Source organism: Spermophilus citellus (assembly GCF_964194105.1).
Source record: "Spermophilus citellus genome assembly, chromosome: 16".
In the NCBI taxonomy this organism is placed as follows: domain Eukaryota; kingdom Metazoa; phylum Chordata; class Mammalia; order Rodentia; family Sciuridae; genus Spermophilus; species Spermophilus citellus.
In genome coordinates, this window is record NC_138196.1 from 71,189,355 (window position 1) to 71,211,133 (window position 21,779).

Sequence of the window (21,779 nt, forward strand, 5' to 3'; positions counted from 1 at the left end):
AATACAAAATAACCACCATAAAGATATAATGAACAAAATGGGAGTCTGAATATTACATATTCAAAAGAACCAAACAAATATTACAAAGAACCAAATATTAAAATGGACCAAACAAAATTTTAAGCCTAAGCTTATGTGTGAAATTGAAATATTTAGGTGAGGGGTTCAACAGTGGACTTGGTTAAGTAGGAAAAATTAGTGAACTTTGAAAAGAGATCATTTGAAGTTTTCTAGTCAGAGAAACACAGAGAAAAAAATATTGAAGAAGAAATAAGAAAGCTTAGGAAACTAACAGGACACACACTACCAAGTGGAACAATGTGTGCACTATGGACTTTTAAAAAAGAAAAAAGGAAAAAGGCCCTTTAAAGAAATACAAACAGCCAGGTATGTAGTACATGCCTGTAGTCCCAATGACTTATGAGGCTGAGGATCCCAAGTTTGAGGCCAGCCTCGACAACTTAGGATCTAAGTAATTCGGCAAGACCCTCTCCCAAAATAAAAAATAAAAAGGGCTGGAGGTGTTCCCAGTATTAATTAATTTTTTAAAAAGAAATAAGAACAGAAATTGTCTCACATTTTGGAAAGGAAACAGACACCCAGATTCAATAAGCCCAATTAAATCTAAATAGTATGAATGTAAAAATCACAACAAGACTCGTTATGATCAAATTATGAAAAGTCAAAGAAACTTTTTTGAAAAGTTTTTTTTTTTTAATGAAAAGTCAAAGAAACGGGATATGGGCGGGGGGGAGAAAGGAAGGAAGAACGTTATGATCAAATTATGAAAAGTCAAAGAAAGCAGAAAACAAAAGTGATTTCTTACAAACCCATGAGACTGTCAGTGGATCTTAGCAAAACCAGTGCAAGGCCAGAAGGAATCCTAGTGATATATTTTGACTGCTCAAAGAAAAAAAACTGCCACAAGAATATTGTATTTGGCAAAAGGCATCCTTAAAAAATGAAATCAGATTTTCCCAGATAAACAAAACTTGAAGGAATACATTATCAGGAGAACTGCCTTGCAACAAGTGAGTTTTTTTCTAGTTGAAACAAAAGGATGTTAAACAGAAACACAAAAGTATCAAGCTCACCAGTAAAGGTACACACACAGAAAAGCACATAACACTATAATACCATGCTAGTGTTATACAAATCACTCTTAATTTTGGTATAGAAATCAGAAAAATGAAAACATAAAATACTTATAAAAATACATGAATGGAACTCAATATAAAATGATGTCATCTGTGACAACTGAGTAACAAAAGTATGTATGTGTGTGTAGTGGAATAAAAGTGTAGTTTTAGTACACAACTGAAATTACCCTGGTATTCTCTTAAAATACATGAAAACTATTATCTATTTTATGTAAGCCCATAGTAACCACAAAGGAAATATCTATGGAAGGTAAAAGAAAATGAGAAGACTCAAAAAGCAACATTACAAAAGGAAAAAAAAAAATCAGTGAAACATAGGAATACTCAAATTGTGTAGTAAAACCAAAGACAAAAAGGAAACAAGAAACAAAATGTCAGGAGTATGAACTCTCCATGAATAATTACTATCGATAGAAAAAAAATAAAACTAGGAATTTGTTGCTTCCATGAAACTGACAAACCTTAGCTGGACTAAGAAAAAAGGAGTTAGCACTCAAATTCAGAAATAAAAGCAAGAGACACTAGAACTGGTGCCACAGAAACCAAAGGATAGGAGAAAACTGCTATGAACAATTATACACTCACAAATTGGGTAATGTAAAGAAATGGTTAAATTGCTGGAAACAACACAACCTACCAAGATTAAAGAAATACAAAACCTGAACAGATCTATAACTGGTAAGGAGGCTGAATCAGTAATGAAAATCTCCCAAGGAAGTCAAGCCTAGGACCAGATGGCTTCACCACTGAATTCTACCAAACAGCTAAAGAGTTCACGCCAGCCCTTCTGAAACACTTCCAGAAACTGAAGAGAAGGAAAACTTCCAAACTGATTTTGAGGCCAGAATGACCTTGATACCAAAAACGGGGGGCGGGGGGAAAAGAAAGGAAGGAAGAAAATTACTGGCCAATATTCTTGATGAACATAGATGCAAAAATCCTAACCAAAATAAGCAAATTGAATTCAACTTTATATTAAAAGGATCATACATAAAATCCAAAGAGGGATTTATTCTTAGAATGGAAGGATAGTTCAACATACAAAAATGAATCAAAGTGATGCATCACCTTAACAAAAAAAAGATTAAAAATCATATGAATATCTTAATAAATGCAGGAAAAGCCCTTGAAAAATTCAATATCCTTTCATGATTAAAACATGCAACAAAGTAGGAGTAGTTTGACATGATCTTAGCCACAATCATGTATATGCCTAAAGATTATACAAAAAACTATCAGAACTAATAAATCAGCAAAGTTTTGTGATACAAAATCAATGTATAACAACCAGTTGCATTTCAAACAATAAACAAGTCTGAAAAGGAAATTAATAATCCAATTTATAATACTGCCAGAAAGTATGAAATTTATTTAGAAATAAACTTGACCAAGAAGACAAAATAGTTCCACACTGATAACTTCAAAACATTGCTGAATAAAAGAAGAAAAAGATAAATGGAAAGATGTGCCATATTTGGGGATTAGAAGACTTAAATATTATTAAAATTCCACACTATTCAAAGCAATCTACAGATTCCATGCAATTTATATCTATAGTGCAATAACATTTTCTAATAGAAATAGAAGAAACAATCCCAAATTCTACATAGCATCACAAAGGACCCCGAATAGTCAAAACAATCTAGAGAAAGAGTAATATTAGAAGACTGATTTCAAAACATTATAAAATTACAACATCAAAACAGTACAGTGTTGTCATACAGATGGGCCACTGGAGGAGACAGGCCAGGAAAATCCCACATGTAAATGGTCAAATAACCTTTAATATGGGGCCAACGCTACAAAATGGGGAAAACATCTTTAAAAAATGATGTTGGGAAGCCTGTTTATCCACATGCAAAATAATGAAAGCAGAGCCCTCTCTATCTTATACAAACACGAAAATTAACTAAAATGGTTAAAGATGTAAATACTTAAGACATGAAACCATAAAATTTCTAGAAGGAAACAGAGGAAAACTTGGTAATGATTTAAATGATTAAACTTGGTAATGATTTCTGGATTACCAAAAACATAGGCAAAAATAAAACAAAAGCAAACACAGATAAGTGGGGCTATATTAAATGAAAACTCTTCAACATGGCAAAGGAAAAAAAATAACTTTCTGAAATGGTAACCTGAAAAATAGAAGAAATTATTTGTAATACATTTAAATAAGTGGTCAATATTCAAATTCAAAATATAGAAGGGACACCTACAATTTAATTGCAAAGGAAGAACAACAAAAAGCAAAAACATATACACGAAAAAAGACAGCTTGAAAAAGGAAAGGACTTAAACAGACAAACCTCTAAAGACATACCAACAACCAATAGGTATTGAAAAGATATTACTAATTATTAGGAAGATGCAAATGTGATAGTATGATTTATATTATTTGGTCATTATACTTGATTTCTGGCAAAAGCTCCTAAAACTATTGGAATCTCTAGCTTGATAATTATGTGTTAATGTGATGACTGATGGCTGGTGACCCCTGGAGACCCCTAGAATACAGACTGGTGGCTCAAAGATCAAATCAGGACTTATAATAGCCTCACCCCATAACCTCACTAGAGAAGGCTGACTGGGAGGGTCTAAAAGTTGAATTGATCTCCAAGGACCAGTGATTCAATCAACTGTGCTTAGAAAATGAATATTCCATAAAAACCAACAAGAGCTGGGTTCAGAAGAGCTTCTGGACAGCTGGGCAGGTGGAAATTCCTAGGATGTGATGCACTTGAGAACCTCCACATCCTCCCATATCCTGTCCTGTGCATCTCTCCTATTTGGCTATTCATCTGTATCCTTTGTAATATCCTTTATAGTAAGTGGGTAAATATAAGTAAAGTGGTGTCCTGAGTTCTGTGGGCAACTCTGACCAACTACCTTGAGGTGGACATGGGAACTCCTGATTTATAGCTGTTGATTGGAAGTGTAGGTGACAATCTACTATTTGCAAATGGTATTTGAATGAGGGGGCACTCTTGGGGGGCTGATCCCCAATCTCTGGGATCTGAAGCTATTTCAATGTCAACAGCGTCAGAGTTGAGTTGAATTAGCTGGTATCTGCTGGAGAATCTGGGCTCACAGAAGGATTCTGTATTGGGTGTTGAGAATACAGAGTGGGAAAAATACTTTTTTTTTTTTTTTTTAGTTTTTTTCATTTCTAGTAACAAATCCAAACTATAACTAGATATCTCCTTATTCTTGTTAGGATGGCTCTTACAACAAAAAATAACAAGTGTTGGTGAGGATGTGGGGAAAATGGAACCTGTGTGTTCTGGATGTAGCTGGTACAGGGACTTTGTAAAATAGTATGAGAAAAGGAACACACCATTCAACAATTTGGATATTTACCCCAAATAGATAAATTTAGTATTTTGAAGAGATATTTGTACTCCATGTTCATTCAGCATTATTCATAAGAACCAAAAAGGTGGGAATAACTCAAATGTACACTGATGAATGAATGCATCAGAAAAATGTGGCATATACACATCAAGTAATATTATGCATTAAAAAGGAAAAAGATTCTGACACCTGCTACAAAATGGATGAGCCTTGAAGACATTGTGCTGAATGAGATAAGCCAGTCAAGAAGGCCAAGAAGGCTAAAACAGCCAAACTTGAAGAAAAAAAGTAGAATGGTGGTTGCCAAGGATTGAAGGGGAAGGAAACTGGGTATAAACCTAAGATGAGAAAGTTTTCTAGGTCTGTTGTACAGCACTGGGCTCATGGTTAACAATACTGTGTTGCACATTTAAAAACTTAAGAGATTAGTTCTCATATTATGTGTTTTCTTTTTCACCATAATAAAAATGTCTTTTCCTATTGGCACCACTGAAGGGAATGTTGCAACTGTCTTGCTTCCTGTTATTCCTAATCCAGTGGCTATCCCTTCAGTGGATGCTAGAATCCTTCTGGAGTTTGGGAAGCTGTGCTCCTTCCAGCCAACACACAACTTTCCCATCTTCACCCACACAGATCCAGGGACATGGAAGCTCCAAGGACAACCCTGAAGGGGCCAGGACCTATCAACTGAATCCTGGAGATCCAGACTTTGGGACTAGAAGAAAGAATCCTCACAGGAAATGTACCCAGGCAATTTGGAATCTATCTGCACTGTTAAAGTACAACTATTTCAGGAATCCAGTGGAAATGTGTATGTTCAGCTTTTAGTAGGGTCAAAATCAAGATAATGAAAGAACAATATACAAATGAAGGCTGTAACTAATCTAGAGTATAAATATCTATGCAGACAGGTGCTGCCTCAAGTCTGTTCCTGAACAGATCACTTGAGATCTAACTTACGAACCTATGTTCCGATCTTACTGAAGTAAAACAAATCCCATCCACTCCTCTCATTGTTCATGTCTATCTAAAGATGATTTACACATAACTCGCCCAGAATTTAAGCATCTGTTAAATAGTCTTATGGGTGATTGATGTGGCTTTTTTGGTACAGTGAGAATTTGGGGGTACCTTGTTTAAATATCATTTTATAAAGTTTTGTAGATTTTATTTTATATCCACTGTACTTTTACCTTTTGTAAGTAAAGAACTGTTCCCTTCAGGACAGCATAAAAGGTTTTCCATCCTCGCTTTCCTCTTGGAGCTAGAAAAAGAAAAAAAATTATTAGAAAGAAATCAACACTTCAGAAGAATATAAAACATCAACCTGGTGCTTATGTTTCCATGTTCCCAGTTAATGAGCTATCAAAACAATGTTGAGAACTAAAATTTTCTTGAACTTTAGTGAACATCAGGCAGTATTCTAAAATGTTTCCCAAGTGTTGTCTTATTTAATCCTCAAAATATTTAATTAATCCTGCAAATAGGTTCTAGGAATCTCTTTTTTAAAAAAGCCAAAGCACACAGAAGTAAATTGCTTATGGTCACATAACTGGGAATAGGAGAAACTAAAAATAGGAACCCAGGGAGCATGTCTCAACCCTCTGCCCTCCAGTGTAGGTGACTCAGACTGAGAAAGCAAAAAGGACAGATTGACAATTGGTATCAATCCAAGAGAAAAAGGCATGGTTATGAGAGGGCCACTCTCCCCCATATTTCTTCCATACCCCCTCAATCAGATTTTGAGTTTTGTTATCACTCCTATGGCAACTAGGGCAGATTTCTGCTGCAAAGCACTTTTCTGGTCTAAGTGTCTTTCATTGGATTGGGAATAACTTGAAAGGCTTCCTTCATTTTTTTCAATTTTTTAAAATATTTTTTAGTTGTTGATATATCTTTTTTTTATTAATTATTTGTATGTGGTGCTGAGAACCGAACCCCAGTGCCTCACACATATCAGGCAAGTGTGCTACCACTGAGCCACAGCCCCAGTCCCTTCTAATTTTTTTTTTTATTGGTGCATTATAATATTGCACATAAGGTTGGGGTCTATTGTTACATATTCACACATACACACAGTATAACAATATAATTTGGCCAATATCACTCCCCAGTACTTCCCCTTATATTCTTCATCTTTAGAATTTATAGAATCTAGCATAGTGCAAGGCAGACATTAGGCACTATCATAAAGAGTCTCCAGATTAGTTAATTTTTACAGAAGTCTTTATATTCCTTTTGTTTATTTTTCTGGTATACAATGTAGAACTATCCTATTCACTTAAACTCATACAAATTGTCCTAGAGAAAGCACAGATTAGCAAAACAGCTTATTACATATTCTTAACCCTTTAATGAAACTAAAATCGGCACTGGAAAACATTATCACCTGAATGTCATTTTTCTAAGCATTAGCCAACTACATAGGCAAGACCATTTATTTATTAATATTCCTTTGTCAAACATTTGGCTGGCTTCAGGGCACCTTTAACTTGGACAAGGTAGGAAGTGTATCACTCTCTAAAAGCATACTCTTCAAATTTCTTTTGACTTAGGCTTGGAAAAGAGGTGAATATTCCTCTACAGGACCCAAGTGATCCTGCCAGCGCCACACTGAGACATCCACCTGGCAAGAAAGGCCTCAAAACATCCGCTCCACAGGGTTTCAGGGGAAATATAAAATACCATCCCTTCTGTTTCCACTAAGTGGCTTTAAAAAAAAAAAAGTGTATGCGTGGAGGGGGGCACACCATGATATCCTTTGTAATAATAAATAAATAAATAAATAAAGACTAAAAGAGAGGCAGAGCTCAAACTTATAATAAATACTCACTACATTGCTCAACAGAGGACAAATTCAGGCACCACCTGTATGAGAACCGTGCACACAAAAGTGACCATGTGCCATGGGGGCTGTCACTCTGCAGGACAGGAGACAGCATGATAAGCTGGAGGTGGCAGCCTGGAAAACAGACCAGCTAGCTGGTTTCCATCCCCTTCTAGGCCTCACCTTGTCCTAAACCCATCCTCTCGCCCTCCAAGCCCTGGCTGGGAGAGTCCTGACCAGTCACTCAGTTCTCAGGACTTCAGTGATTCATTTTCATAAATTGGGTAATTTGTATAACTTTAGGCAAAGCACTGGAGAGAAACCATTTTGTTCTCTATAGGAGCAAAGAGGTTCTGCCATTTAAAAGCTCTCCTTGAAGCCCTGAAGTCAGTTTAGTGGGATCTCGAGACTCCTGCAGTTCAAAGATCTACAAATCTGTTTTGCTACCTGTGAAGTAAAAAACAAAATAAATACTGGTGTAAGTTATTTTCATTGCATACAAAGCCTTTTAGAAGCAGATTCCAAAGAGCTCTCCAATTGAACTGTGATCTTAAACATTACCCCGGAATGACTAGCGTCCACTGAGTCACTTTGTACCTCATCCTCTACTCTCCCATCTCCCACAGAAGTATAAGATTTAATCTTGTCCATGGTCAATTACAATTTAATCATTTAGGACTTGAATGAAGCCACCTAAAGCCCTCCAAACAAGATAACTTAGAAGTAAATTCTCATCAATGCACAACTAGATGCTATAGAGGCAGTTCCCTAAGAGCTTTGACTTATGTTCATCCATTTAACTCCTACCATACTAGTAAGGGTGGCCTACTATTATTACCTCTGATTTACACCAGTGGAACTCAGGGAAAGGGGACAACTGAGCTCCACAGCAGGCTGGGGGGGGGGCTCTCCAGTGGCAGGCCCAGCTGCTCGGACTTCACCCCACACACTCAGGGCTGCTACTGCTGCTGTACAGGATGAAGCCCACCATGTGGAACAGGGGCTGGATGCACATGAAGGAAGAGCACCTTTCTTCAGAACCATGACTGAGGAATGTGTAGCCACTGACTCCACAGCACTTGTGTTTATTAAGCACGTAAGACTGGGCTAAGGAATTGTAATCACATAATGAACAAGATGGAAGGAAGGAAAAGATCATGGTGGTGGTCACCAGCTTATCTGAGAGGCTTTGACTGCAGAGGTGGTGGGAGCTGGTAGACACATTTTGATGAACAGCCAGGTGGCAATTATGAGAGAGCGCATACAGAACTTAAAGACACCACTTAATATCTACATCACACCTTCAAAGCAATTAGTATGTCTACTTTAAATCCAAAAATAATCAATTGTTCTCCTTTCCCAAACTAAAAGGGCCTTGGAATGTTTTAATTCTGGTCATCTGCCTCCAACCTTATATAACACTATAATTTAGCTTTTTTTAAAAACTGCTACTGAAATAGACATTATTCTTTATTAACAGTTACTGCTTAGATTTACCCTGTTTTATCTTTCTTCATCACTTCTTTCCAAGCCTCCAACTATTGTTCAGAGACCATTTTCAATTATCTCTTGAAGTAGATCTTGAGAAGTCCCTTGAGTAAGGATCTTTTGGTGGTAAATTTTTTTCTACTTTTGTTTATTATATATACATTTTAAAAATTCTAGGTTGACAATTACATTTTTTATGCAGATATTGTTTGACCACCTCTTCTGTATTATAGGGAGGTCTACCCTAAGTCTAAAGGTATGTCTAAGTAAGGGTGCTGGGCTTCCTGTGTATCATTTTGGAAAACCTGTGTCCCTTTCTCCACTGTCTCCAGAACTGTCCCCGTGCTCCACCCTGACTCCTCACTGCCTTCCCTGTGTGTCTTCTCTGCTCCCTCGTGTACTTACTCTCTGTCCTTCGGTGCTGAGAGCTGTGTGGCTTTACTTCCAACCCTGGTTGGCCACCGGATCCTGAAACACCTTGGAGATTAGAGCCCTAGGAGTAGCTTCCCTCCCTGGATATGCACTCAGGTTTTATTTATATCTGGCCTCCCCAGATTTCTCTTTGACTGTTACAAGTTCGTCCATTGATTTAAAAGGTATTTAATTTTTTCCCCTATCACCTTTAAATATTTTATAATAGAAAGTTCAGAATCCATCCATAGACTATTATAATGTGATAAATCGACTTTTAAAAAGTATTCATTCATGAACTTTGTAATCTAGGAAGCGTTTGGAACAAGATACAGGATATACTGGGGGGTAAGGCGAGGGCAAGGGAAACCAGTAAGAGAGCTACGGTGATGGCCTAGATGAGAGAAAAGGCCAGAACAGTGTGCACAATAAAGAAATGGAAGGAGAGATGTGAGGTGGTGACACTGATGACCAACGATACAGTAGGGTGGCCATCAGGCCAGCATTATACACAACTCTTCTATTTGATCCAAACAATCCTTTGAGGTAGGCATTGCCTTTTTCTTATTGACATCACCATAACTAGTTACATTTGCCATTCTGAAAGGTAAGCAAGCTGCTATAGAGGTCACCCATCTGAGGATTTCAAAGTATCTTACAGGGTAATTCAGGCGAGGAGAGATGTTCTAGGGAAACGATCTGGGTGACACTCCTTCACAAGGGTGAAACCTGCAGCCTCTGTGAGATGGGTGCTGAGGGGAGGAAAGCAGATGAGGAGACAGGAGTGGACCAGAAATCAGGTACTCTCTCCAGTTGCTCTTAATTCTAGGGTATTCACAAGCATCCCTGCTCAGGGATAGAAATCTCAGATTAGAGGCACAATCTCTAGGTCTGCCCACTCAGGTGCTACTAGCTCAGCATTGCTGCAGGAAAATACACTATGCAATGATAATTACAGTAGTAGTGATAGCAGCAGCTTATGTTTACTGAATGCACACCGTTTTAGGCAATGTTCCAAGAGCTGACAAGTAAAAACTAACGCCTGAAACTCTGTGAGGGAGCCACAATAACAACCTCCAGTGCACAGGTGTGGAGTCCGTGACCCCCACCTGCCACGTAGCACCTGCCTGCCTACAGCACTGAGCATTTTCACTGTAGTCTGAAGATAGGGAAAGGCCAGTTAAAACAGACTCAGTATATAGTATCTTGGATAACTAAGACACAGAGGTGATCAAATTATTTTTGGACCAATTCATCAGAGACCCTGATCTGTCAGGAAAAATACATCATCAGAAAAAGACTGAATAGAAATATGTGGTAAACAGTCTGTATGACTGTCCCTGTACATATTCCTGGCTTGGGGATGGCTTCCTGTACACTGTGGAAAGTAAAAAATGAGAAAAGTCAACAAATTTCTGATTGTTATTCTGCATCATGAACACACAAAGATACATGCACACAGAGCATACATATTGCTAAAGAAAAGTTGGCAGTTGCTACAAATATGGGTGCTACTGGAACTATCACTGAATCTTCAATATTTTAAATCAATCATCTCCTCATCTTTATTGCATATTTGAAGAAATCTATTTGGAAATATAAAGTACCATGAATAATATTTTGGCTTCAGTTTACCAGTGATCTTTGTAAGAGGGAAATACACAACTGGGAATGAAAGGGTGGAATTGTTATCTTTCTTGCATAAAGAGGAAGGTATAAAATATTCCTAAGCAATAAAATATTTGGTAATGCACACATACTAGCAAAACTAAGTTGCTTATTTTTTTAAAAAATCCCTCCAAAAGCTGTAATATTTATATAAAAGTTTATATCTGCAAGCTATATCTTTCAACTTTAATTTCTTCTCAACTGAACTGGAAGAGGATCATCTTTAAAATCTTACTGCTCCAATTTTTCTACTTTATTCAAAAGGCAAAATATTTTGTCCTACATCAAAATATTGTCTTATTTTTGAGCACTTCTCCCTCTGGATTCTTCAATCATCTATTTTTTCCCTTTCTTTCAAGTTTATTACCAGAAAGACATAATTTGCAAGGAGAGAATATCCGTATTGCCTATTTTTCCATTTAATATGTCAACCTTTCCTTCTTATTGTCTTGAAAATATTCTTCCATTGTCCCATGTGCAAAGATAAAAAAATCTCTTATCCCCACAAGAGCAAAGGTCAGCAAGCCATATCTGCATCAATGAGAAAGGACTCCTGTGCATGGCCTAAAGAGCGGCCATGGCCCTAAAGCTAACAGTGCAGGCTCGCAGGCTTGGCCAGGCCAGGCCAAGAAACAGCAAGCATACCGGGCTCTGGCTCCCGGAGCTGCTTTGGCCTGGGGCAGGGGAACCCGCGGGGGTCGCTCCTTGGAGCCTGCTCCTAGCGGAGCGTGAGCCCGGATCAGAGAGGCCGGGTTCTGGCTCCCGAAGCTGCTTTGGCCCAGGGTTGGGGAACCTGCGGTGACTGCTTCTCGGTCCGGGTCCTGCTGGGTGCTGTGGGGGCCAGGGGGCCAGAGTGGAGCTGCCGCCTGCGCCCAGAGCAGGCCAAGTGACCTGCCGGCGTGGTATCACGACACCCCAACTGCAGCAGGGGCCGAAGAGAGTAGCCGCCCACGCCTAGAACAGGACCAGCGACCCGACTGCGCGGTAGCCAAGTCACCCCATTTGGAGTAGGGGCTGTGCAGAGCTGCCGTCTGAGCCTGCAAGGTAGGCAGACCTGCGACCCACTGGCAGGAGAGGCCGGTAGCCTGCCAGCATGGTGGACACGTAGCACCGAGGCAGTCACGTCACACTGGTTGGAGTGGGGGTGGAGCAGAGCTGCCGCCCATGTCCGGAAAAGGCCCAGCGACCCGTTGGAGAGGCAGTCAGGTACCCCCATTGGGAGTGGGGGCTGAGCAGAACTGCCAGCCGAGCCCGCAAGGTAGGCAGACCTGTGACCCACCGGCGGAACAGACCTAGAGGCCTGCCAGCGTGGTAGACACGTCACACCAATAAGAGTAGGGGCCGAGCAGAGCCACTGCCCACATCCGGATCAGGACCAACGACCCGAGGGCGTGGTAGTTACGTCACCACAATTGGAGTGCAGGAAGAGCAGAGCTGCCACCCGTGCCCGCAGGGTGGGCAGAACTGGGACCCACCAGCGTGGTAGACAGATCACCCTAATTAGAGGAGGAGCACAGCCACTACCCGCCCGGCAAGGGAGATTTTCCAACTATACAAGAGCAATATAAATAAATAGGGGGAAAATTTCAAAAACACAACAGTTTCACCAAGCAGAAAGAAACACGAGCAGTATGAAAAGACAAGGAAAGAAAGGACCACAAGCAATGCAGGTCAACTCAACTTTAGAAGAGGTAATGGCTGCAACAGATGGAATGTCAGATAAAGAGTTCAGGATATACATGCTTCAGATGATCTGGAATCTCAAGGAAGACATGAGACAGCAAAATCAGACAATGAAAGATCACTTTGACAAGGAACTACATAAACAAATCCAGGAAGCAAAAGATCAATTACACAGGGAGACAGAGGTAATAAAAAACAAACAAATAGAAATCCTAGAAATGCAGGAAGCAATAAACCAACTTAAAAACTCAATTGAGAATACTACCAGCAGAGTAGATCATTTAGAAGATAGAACATCAGACAATGAAGACAAAGTATTTCAACTTGAAAAGAACATAGACAGCTCAGCAAGACTGCTAAGAAACCATGAGCAGAACATCCAAGAAATATGGGATAACATTAAAAGACCAAACTTAAGAGTCATTGGGATACAGGAAGGCACAGAGCTCCAAACCAAAGGAATAAACAATCTATTCAATGAAATAATACGAGAAAACTTCCCAGACTTGAAGAATGAGACAGAATCCCAAATCCTAGAAGCCTACAGGACGCCGAATGTGCAAAATCATAAGAGATCCACACCTAGACACATTATAATGAAAATGCCCAACATACAGAATAAGGAGAGAATTTTAAAAGATACAAGAGAAAGGAAGCAGATTACATTTAGGGGTAAACCAATCAGGATAACAGCTGATCTCTCAACACAGACTCTGAAAGCTAGAAGATCCTGGAATAACATATTTCAAACACTGAAAGAAAATGGGTTCCAACCAAGAATCGTGTATCCGGCGAAATTAAGCTTCAGGATGGAAGATGAAATTAAAACCTTCCACAATAAACAAAAGTTAAAAGAATTTGCAGCTAGAAAACCATCTCTTCAAAAAATCCTTGGCAAAACATTACAGGAAGAGGAAATGGAAAATAACAATGAAAACCAACAGTGGGAGGTAGGACAGTAAAGGGGGGAAAGTAATCAAAGAGGAAAACAAATCAGGTTTAGTAACATTAATAAACAAATATGGCTGGAAGAACAAACCATATCTCAATAATAACCCTAAATGTTAATGGCTTAAACTCACCAATTAAGAGACACAGGCTAGTTGAATGGATCACAAAACAAGACCCAACAATATGCTGCCTACAGGAGACGCATTTGATAGGAAAAGACATACATAGACTGAAGGTGAAAGGTTGGGAAAAATCATACCACTCATATGGACTGCGGAAACAAGTAGGAGTGTGCATACTCATATCTAATAAAATAGATTTCAAGCCAAAGTTAATCAAAAGGGATAAAGAGGGACACTACATACTGCTCAAGGGAACCATACACCAACAAGACATAACAATCATAAATATATATGCCCCAAACAATGGTGCACCTATGTTCGTCAAGCAAACTCTTCTCAAGTTCAAGAGTCTAATAGACCACCATACAATAATCATGGGAGACTTCAACACACCTCTCTCACCACTGGACAGATCTTCCAAACAAAAGTTAAATAAGGAAACTATAGAACTCAATAACACAATTAACAACCTAGACTTAATTGACATATATAGAATATACCACCCAACATCAAGCAGTTACACTTTTTTCTCAGCAGCACATGGATCCTTCTCAAAAATATATCATATATTATGTCACAGGGCAACTCTTAGACAATATAAAGGAGTAGAGATAATACCATGCATCTTATCTGATCATAATGGAATGAAACTGAAAATCAACAATAAAAGAAGGAAGGAAAAATCATGCATCACTTGGAGAATGAACAATAGGTTACTGAATGATCAATGGGTTTTACAAGACATCAAGGAGGAAATTAAAAACTTCTTAGAGTTAAATGAAAACACAGACACAACATATCGGAATCTATGGGACACATTGAAAGCAGTTCTAAGAGGAAAATTCATTGCTTGGAGTTCATTCCTTAAAAAAAGAAAAAAACAACAAATAAATGATCTCATACTTCATCTCAAAATCCTAGAAAAAGAAAAGCAAAACAACAGCAAAAGAAATAGAAGGCAAGAAATAATTAAAATCAGAGCTGAAATTAATGAAATTGAAACAAAAGAAACAATTGAAAAAATTGACAAAACTAAAAGTTGGTTATTTGAAAAAATAAATAAACTCGACAGACCCTTAGCCATGCTAACGAAGAGAAGAAGAGAGAGAACTCAAATTACTAGCATACGGGACGAAAAAGGCAATATCACAACAGACACTTCAGAAATACAGAAGATAATCAGAAATTATTTTGAATCCTTATACTCCAATAAAATAGAAGATAGTGAAGGCATCGATAAATTTCTTAAGTCATATGATCTGCCCAGATTGAGTCAGGAGGATATAGACAACCTAAACAGACCAATAACAATAGAGGAAATAGAAGAAACCATCAAAAGATTACCAACTAAGAAAAGCCCAGGACCGGATGGGTATACAGCAGAGTTTTACAAAACCTTTAAAGAGGAACTAACACCAATACTTTTCAAGCTATTTCAGGAAATAGAAAAAGAGGGAGAACTTCCAAATACATTCTACGAGGCCAACATCACCCTGATGCCTAAACCAGACAAAGACACGTCAAAGAAACAAAACTACAGACCAATATCTCTAATGAACCTAGATGCAAAAATCCTCAATAAAATTCTGGTGAATCGGATTCAAAAACACATCAAAAAAATTATACACCATGATCAAGTAGGATTCATCCCTGGGATGCAAGGATGGTTCAATATACGGAAATCAATAAATGTTATTCACCACATAAATAGACTTAAAAATAAGAACCATATGATCATCTCGATAGATGCAGAAAAAGCATTCGACAAAGTACAGCATCCCTTTATGTTCAAAACTCTAGAAAAATTAGGGATAACAGGATCATACCTCAACATTGTGAAAGCAATCTATGATAAGCCACAGGCCAGCATCATTCTGAATGGAGAAAAATTGAAGGCATTCCCTCTAAGATCTGGTACAAGACAGGGATGCCCTCTCTCACCACTTCTGTTCAACATAGTCCTCGAAACACTGGCCAGAGCAATTAGACAGATGAAAGAAATTAAAGGCATAAAAATAGGAAAAGAAAAACTTAAATTATCACTATTTGCAGATGACATGATTCTATACCTAGCAGACCCAAAAGGGTCTACAAAGAAACTATTAGAGCTAATAAATGAATTCAGCAAAGTGGCAGGATATAAAATCAACACGCATAAATCAAATGCATTCCTGTATATCAGTGACAAATCCTCTGAAACGGAAATGAGGACAACTACTCCATTCACAATATCCCCCCCAAAAATAAAATACTTGGGAATCAACCTAACAAAAGAGGTGAAAGACTTATACAATGAAAACTACAGAACCCTAAAGAGAGAAGTAGAAGACCTTAGAAGATGGAAAAATATACCCTGTTCATGGATAGGCAGAACTAACATCATCAAAATGGCGATATTACCAAAAGTTCTCTAAGTTCAATGGAATGCCAATCAAAATCCCAACAGCATTTCTTGTAGAAATAGATAAAACAATCATGAAATTCATATGGAATAATAAAAGACCCAGAATAGCAAAAACAATGCTAAGTAGGAAGTGTGAATCAGGCGGTATAGCGATACCAGACTTCAAACTATAATACAGAGCAATAGTAACAAAAACAGCATGGTACTGGTACCAAAACAGGCGGGTGGACCAATGGTACAGAATAGAGGACACAGTAACCAATCCACAAAACTACAACTATCTTATATTTGATAAAGGGGCTAAAAACATGCAATGGAGGAAGGAGAGCATCTTCAACAAATGGTGCTGGGAAAACTGGAAATCCATTTGCATCAAAATGAAACTGAATCCCTTTCTCTTGCCATGCACAAAAGTTAACTCAAAATGGATCAAGGAGCTTGATATTAAATCAGAGACACGGCGTCTGATAGAAGAAAAAGTTGGCTATGATCTACATACTGTGGGGTCGGGCTCCAAATTCCTCAATAGGACACCCATAGCGCAAGAGTTAACAACTAGAATCAACAAATGGGACTTACTCAAACTAAAAAGTTTTTTCTCAGCAAAAGAAACAATAAGAGAGGTAAACAGGGAGCCTACATCCTGGGAACAAATCTTTACTCCACACACTTCAGATAGAGCCCTAATATCCAGAGTATACAAAGAACTCAAAAAATTAGACAATAAGATAACAAATAACCCAATCAACAAATGGGCCAAGGACCTGAACAGACACTTCTCAGAGGAGGACATACAATCAATCAATAAGTACATGAAAAAATGCTCACCATCGCTAGCAGTCAGAGAAATGCAAATCAAAACCACCCTAAGATACCATCTCACTCCAGTAAGATTGGCAGCCATTATGAAGTCCAACAACAACAAGTGCTGGAGAGGATGCCGGGAAAAGGGTACACTTGTTCATTGTTGGTGGGACTGCAAATTGGTGCAGCCAATTTGGAAAGCAGTATGGAGATTTCTTGGAAAGCTGGGAATAGAACCACCATTTGACCCAGCTATTCCCCTTCTCGGTCTATTCCCTAAAGACCTAATAAGAGCATGCTACAGGGACACTGCTACATTGATGTTCATAGCAGCACAATTCACGATAGCAAGATTGTGGAACCAACCTAGATGCTCTTCAATAGATGAATGGATAAAAAAATGTGGCATTTATACACAATGGAGTATTACTCTGCATTAAAAAATGACAAAATCATAGAATTTGGAGGGAAATGGATGGCATTAGAGCAGATTATGCTAAGTGAACCTAGCCAATCCTTAAAAAACAAATGCCAAATGACTGCTTTGATATAAGGGGAGTAACCAAGGACAGGGTAGGGACAAAGAGCTTGAGAAGAAGATTAACATTAAACAGGGATGAGAGGTGGGAGGGAAAGGGAGTGAGAAGGGAAATCGCATGGAAATGGAAGGTGATTCTCAGGGTTTTACAAAATTACATATAAGAGGAAATGAGGGGTAAGAGAAGAATAATACAAGTGGAAGAAATGATTTACAGTAGAGGGGGTAGAGAGAGAAAAGGGGAGGGGGGGGAGGGTAGGGGAGGGGGGATAATAGAGAATAGGATAGACAGCAGAATACATCAGACACTAGAATGGCAATATGTAAATCAATGGAAGTGTAACTGATGTGATACAGCAATCTGTATACGGGTTAAAAATGGGAGTTCATAACCCACTTGAATCAAACTGTGAAATATGATATATTAAGAACTATGTAATGTTTTGAACGACCAACAATAAAAAAAAGAGTAAAAAAAAAAAAGAAACAGCAAGCATATGGGAAGGAGATCGTTCGTAATGCAAAATGCTTTCAAGTTCTTTAGGTTCATGGAGAAAGACATTCAAAATGAACTGCAACCCCAATGAGGACATTCCAAAATAATATCAGCACCTTGCTGAACCCTCAGGAAAAAAGATGTGGTCAGCAAAAGTTCTATCCTAATACAATGAGGACATTTCTATATTAGATTTGCAAAAGATAGAAGATATTTTTAAAGTTGCTTTATTTCCCTAGTGAGGTTGTCTGAAAACTGGGCGAAATTCTCAAAGTGTCTACCCTGCAGGATGAAGTAATATGCTATCCCGGTCAGAAGTAATCTCCATATCACTGAGTTCCACATCACTGACGCTGCTGGCAGCTCAGGCACAGGAGTCTGCGTTCTGCAATTGGCTTGAAAAAGCTTTAGAAAAGTTCACAGATGACAGACTCACAGATCATTAAATGAAGTTAAGGGTTGTTTGTCCCTGTACACTTTATCCCCAACTTTCTTTTTCAAAATATCCTCAGGCATCACAAAAAGCTCTGTACTATTAAAGTTCAATTAACAGAGCAGATCAGGCACTTTGAGATTACTGCTTGAAGCAGTCATGTCCAGGCTAAGCACAACAGAAGTTACCAGTGGGAGGCAAGTCACACAATATTAAGCAACGCATAGTACCAAGTACCCCGAGGTTTACATCAGGGTGGAAGAAATAAAACAGTATTGTTACAATGTTATATTTCTAAATTATTTATCTTTGAAACAAGGCAATTTACACATTAAACAAAAATCAGTTGATCCTTACCATGTTCCTCTTTATAAAATAGAGTTGATAGTGTATCCCTAAAGAGGAACAGAAAAACTTGGGTAGTCTTAAAGAAACTTTACACCTTTTGTTTGCCCAGAAAAAAAAATATTTCTTTCTTTTATATGTCAGGAATAGGTTTATATATATAATTGTCAGAAATAAGAACTGAAGGAATATCCCACCCAAGGAGCTCTCTGGGAGGCTGGTGCTCACTTTGGGTGTGACGCTGCCTTTGGGAGGTCTTCAAGACCTTTACCCTACACTGACCTTGCAGAAGGTATTCTGAACTGGGATGCAGGCAATTGGATTTTGTTCTCACCATGATGCCCGCTATTTTTCTGGTTTTGGATGCTATCTAACATCTGTGGCTACCGATCTGTAACCTGGATGCAGTATGATGTAACACATCACTGTATAATGTTGTTCAGGTATTCCTGCACATGAATTAGATAAGGACATTTGCTCGATCCCTTAAGAGTTCATGTAATGGTATGGAGGCAGCTATATTAACAATGAAAACAAAATAGGATTAGCTCTATAAGACAAATGGCAGCCTGGTGCTACCCTAAAATGAGGAAGAAGCCATTATTCCCACTCATGAGGAGGACTCAAAAGTTAGAAGAAATTCTGAGAAAGAATTTAGTCTTAATCAGTACTTTTTTTTGGGGGGGGGGAAGTCCAATAGGTTTTAGACTTTTCTTTTGACCTTGACCTCTTCCTAGAATATTCCCTTCCCAGGTACCATCATGACTTGCCCCTCTTCATTTAGGTCTCCACTTAAAATGTCAACTCATCCAGGGGTCCTTTCTTATCCTCTGCAAAACAGCACCTGAATACTTCCTTCCTTCACTCTTGCCAACCACAACTTTTTTTTTCTTTTTTCGCAGTGCTGGAGTTCAACGTAGACCTTGACCATGCTATGCAAGAGCTCTACCACGGAGTTACACGCTGGTCCTGGTTTTATTTTTGTCTCACTTAACACCTGTATGAATTTATCACTGATGTATTACACTCCCCGCCCCCTCATACTAGAAAGGAACCTCCAGTAAATACTTTGGTGTGTTGCTGCGTCCAAAGAATAGATTCACCCCTATCCCAAATGAAAAGCAAATGTCCTAAAGAGGCATGCGGATGGTGTGACTCAGTAAACATTACAGGGAAGATGTTTACAAGTGTTTTCTCCATCACTTAGGTGAAACACATCAGAAAACTTGGGGTGCTTAAACACAAAGGAGATGGAGGAAAAAATTGGGGTACAAAAAGATACTGAATATGGAACTAAGATACTAGTGTGCCAACCAGCTCATGGGAACTAAATTACGATGGGTCTAAGTTAAAAGAAAAAACATCTGGGATAAGTGATGTTAAAATTTAGGAAACAAATGCCATCTTACAACTCTTAAAAAGTGGATCTGAATGAAGAAAGATGCAGGAGAACTTTGTTTTAGGGAATCTCCTCAAAAGGCTGAGCATAGCAAAATTTTACTCAAGCTCAATAACTTCAATGATATGAAAGCTGTGACCACTCCAAACTCCAAAAAAATCAAGAATCCAAATGATACTTTTATAATTCCTTAAGCAACTTATAGGTCCTTTCATAAGACTTACAGAAAGCAAAGTGCTAAAATAAAAAGTAAGGTTAAAGCCTTGCAGCTTGAGAAGTGCAGGCAACTGCTCAAATAGACCTCTCAAAGGACACCAAGCTAGGTCCCTTCAACCTCCTATGCATCCAGGGACCCAGGGAACCACTGAGTTAAAGATCCTGCTGAGCATGCACTTCTGCAAAGAGCAATTCAAATAATCTATGGTAATTGTAAAACAGCCTGAGGCTCACTGGCACCTTTAAATGCCTCAGGGCACACTGCTGCAGGTCAATAAAAATGATTCACAAAGATGAGGATGAGCAGCCCCCAGACACACAGAGAATGTGACAGGAGCCTGATTGCTTTCCCCAAGTTAGAAGCTCAAGGAGAAACTTCTTACTCTTTCCTCTGAGATGAGGTTCCTGACCCTCACTTGGGGCCAGGGGTTTGCCTTACAGTTCACACCAAGAAAATAGTCCACCCCCGCAGATTTCATCTTAAGTAATGCTACTGAATGTAGCATTACTTAACTCAGGTCAGGCCAAACTTCTTTCATTTATTGGATTTCCAGCACTCTCAAATGCTTTCCACCTTTCTGTAAAAGGGCGACCAGGAGTGCATCCTCGAGAGCATCATAATAGCAGCCTTTCTGCAAATTACTGGGTGCTGTGAAAACACTAACCCATTTATCTTGCATTCCCAATTTGTTTACTGTAAATGGTACAGTCAGCCTTCTGTACCCTGTGTCCCACAACAAAAGATTCAACCAACCACAGATATTTTAAAAAGTCAGAAAGTTCCAAAAAAGCAGAACTTGAATTTGCTGTATGCTGAGCACTATGCTGAATCCCTTTGAGTGAGCTGCTGCCTCAGCATTCTCTGCTGTAGCCTCCCACCATCTCCCACTTCCTCCAGTCTCTCTCCAGGGCTCCTAGTTTGAGCATCACTCACCTGGTGTGTTGTTTGTGTACTGTATAGTTAAGCCTATGAAGGGGCCTACCCTTGATGATGATGTCATCATTCCCTAAGCAATACATTAACAACTATATACATAGCATTTACCTTTTATTAGTCATTAATACAGAAATGATTTAAAGTACATGAAAAGATGTGCATAGGTTATATGCAAATTCTACATCTACTAGCTGTCCTGGAACCAATCCCCTGCACATATCTAGGGAGGGCTGTAGACTGTACTATGACAGCCATTAACAGCATTTTTAAAAGAAAGGGAAAATACCCACAATATTATCATAACCATTGTTTTTTAATTGGCAATCATGCTGTGACAAATGTTACACCTGTTTCTATCTGGCCTAACTCTGCAAATGTTTTTTAGATTTAATTATATTTCATTATGACTTTAAAAATAGTCCCTTCTATTAATGTTATATTTAACTAACAAATGTTAAATAAAACATTGATTTTCCCAGACAGCCACTACCAGTAATTTGATATTCAACCTTCTAATCATTTTACTATGTATATATTTGCCAC

At 38.6% G+C, this 21,779-nt stretch overlaps 1 protein-coding gene across 7 annotated transcripts in view; it reads right to left on the bottom strand.

The window, feature by feature from the left end:
- The window catches only part of PSD3 (pleckstrin and Sec7 domain containing 3), a gene marked incomplete at its 3' end in the record, with an annotated part of 568,898 nt that overhangs the window by 68,393 nt on the left and 478,726 nt on the right, over positions 1 to 21,779 (bottom strand). For all 7 annotated transcript variants that reach the window (XM_081269548.1, XM_081269547.1, XM_081269545.1 and 4 more), the window contains one exon: positions 5,708 to 5,778. In XM_081269548.1, the coding sequence (XP_081125674.1) occupies positions 5,708 to 5,778 (71 nt within the window). The remainder of the gene's footprint in view (positions 1 to 5,707; positions 5,779 to 21,779) is intronic.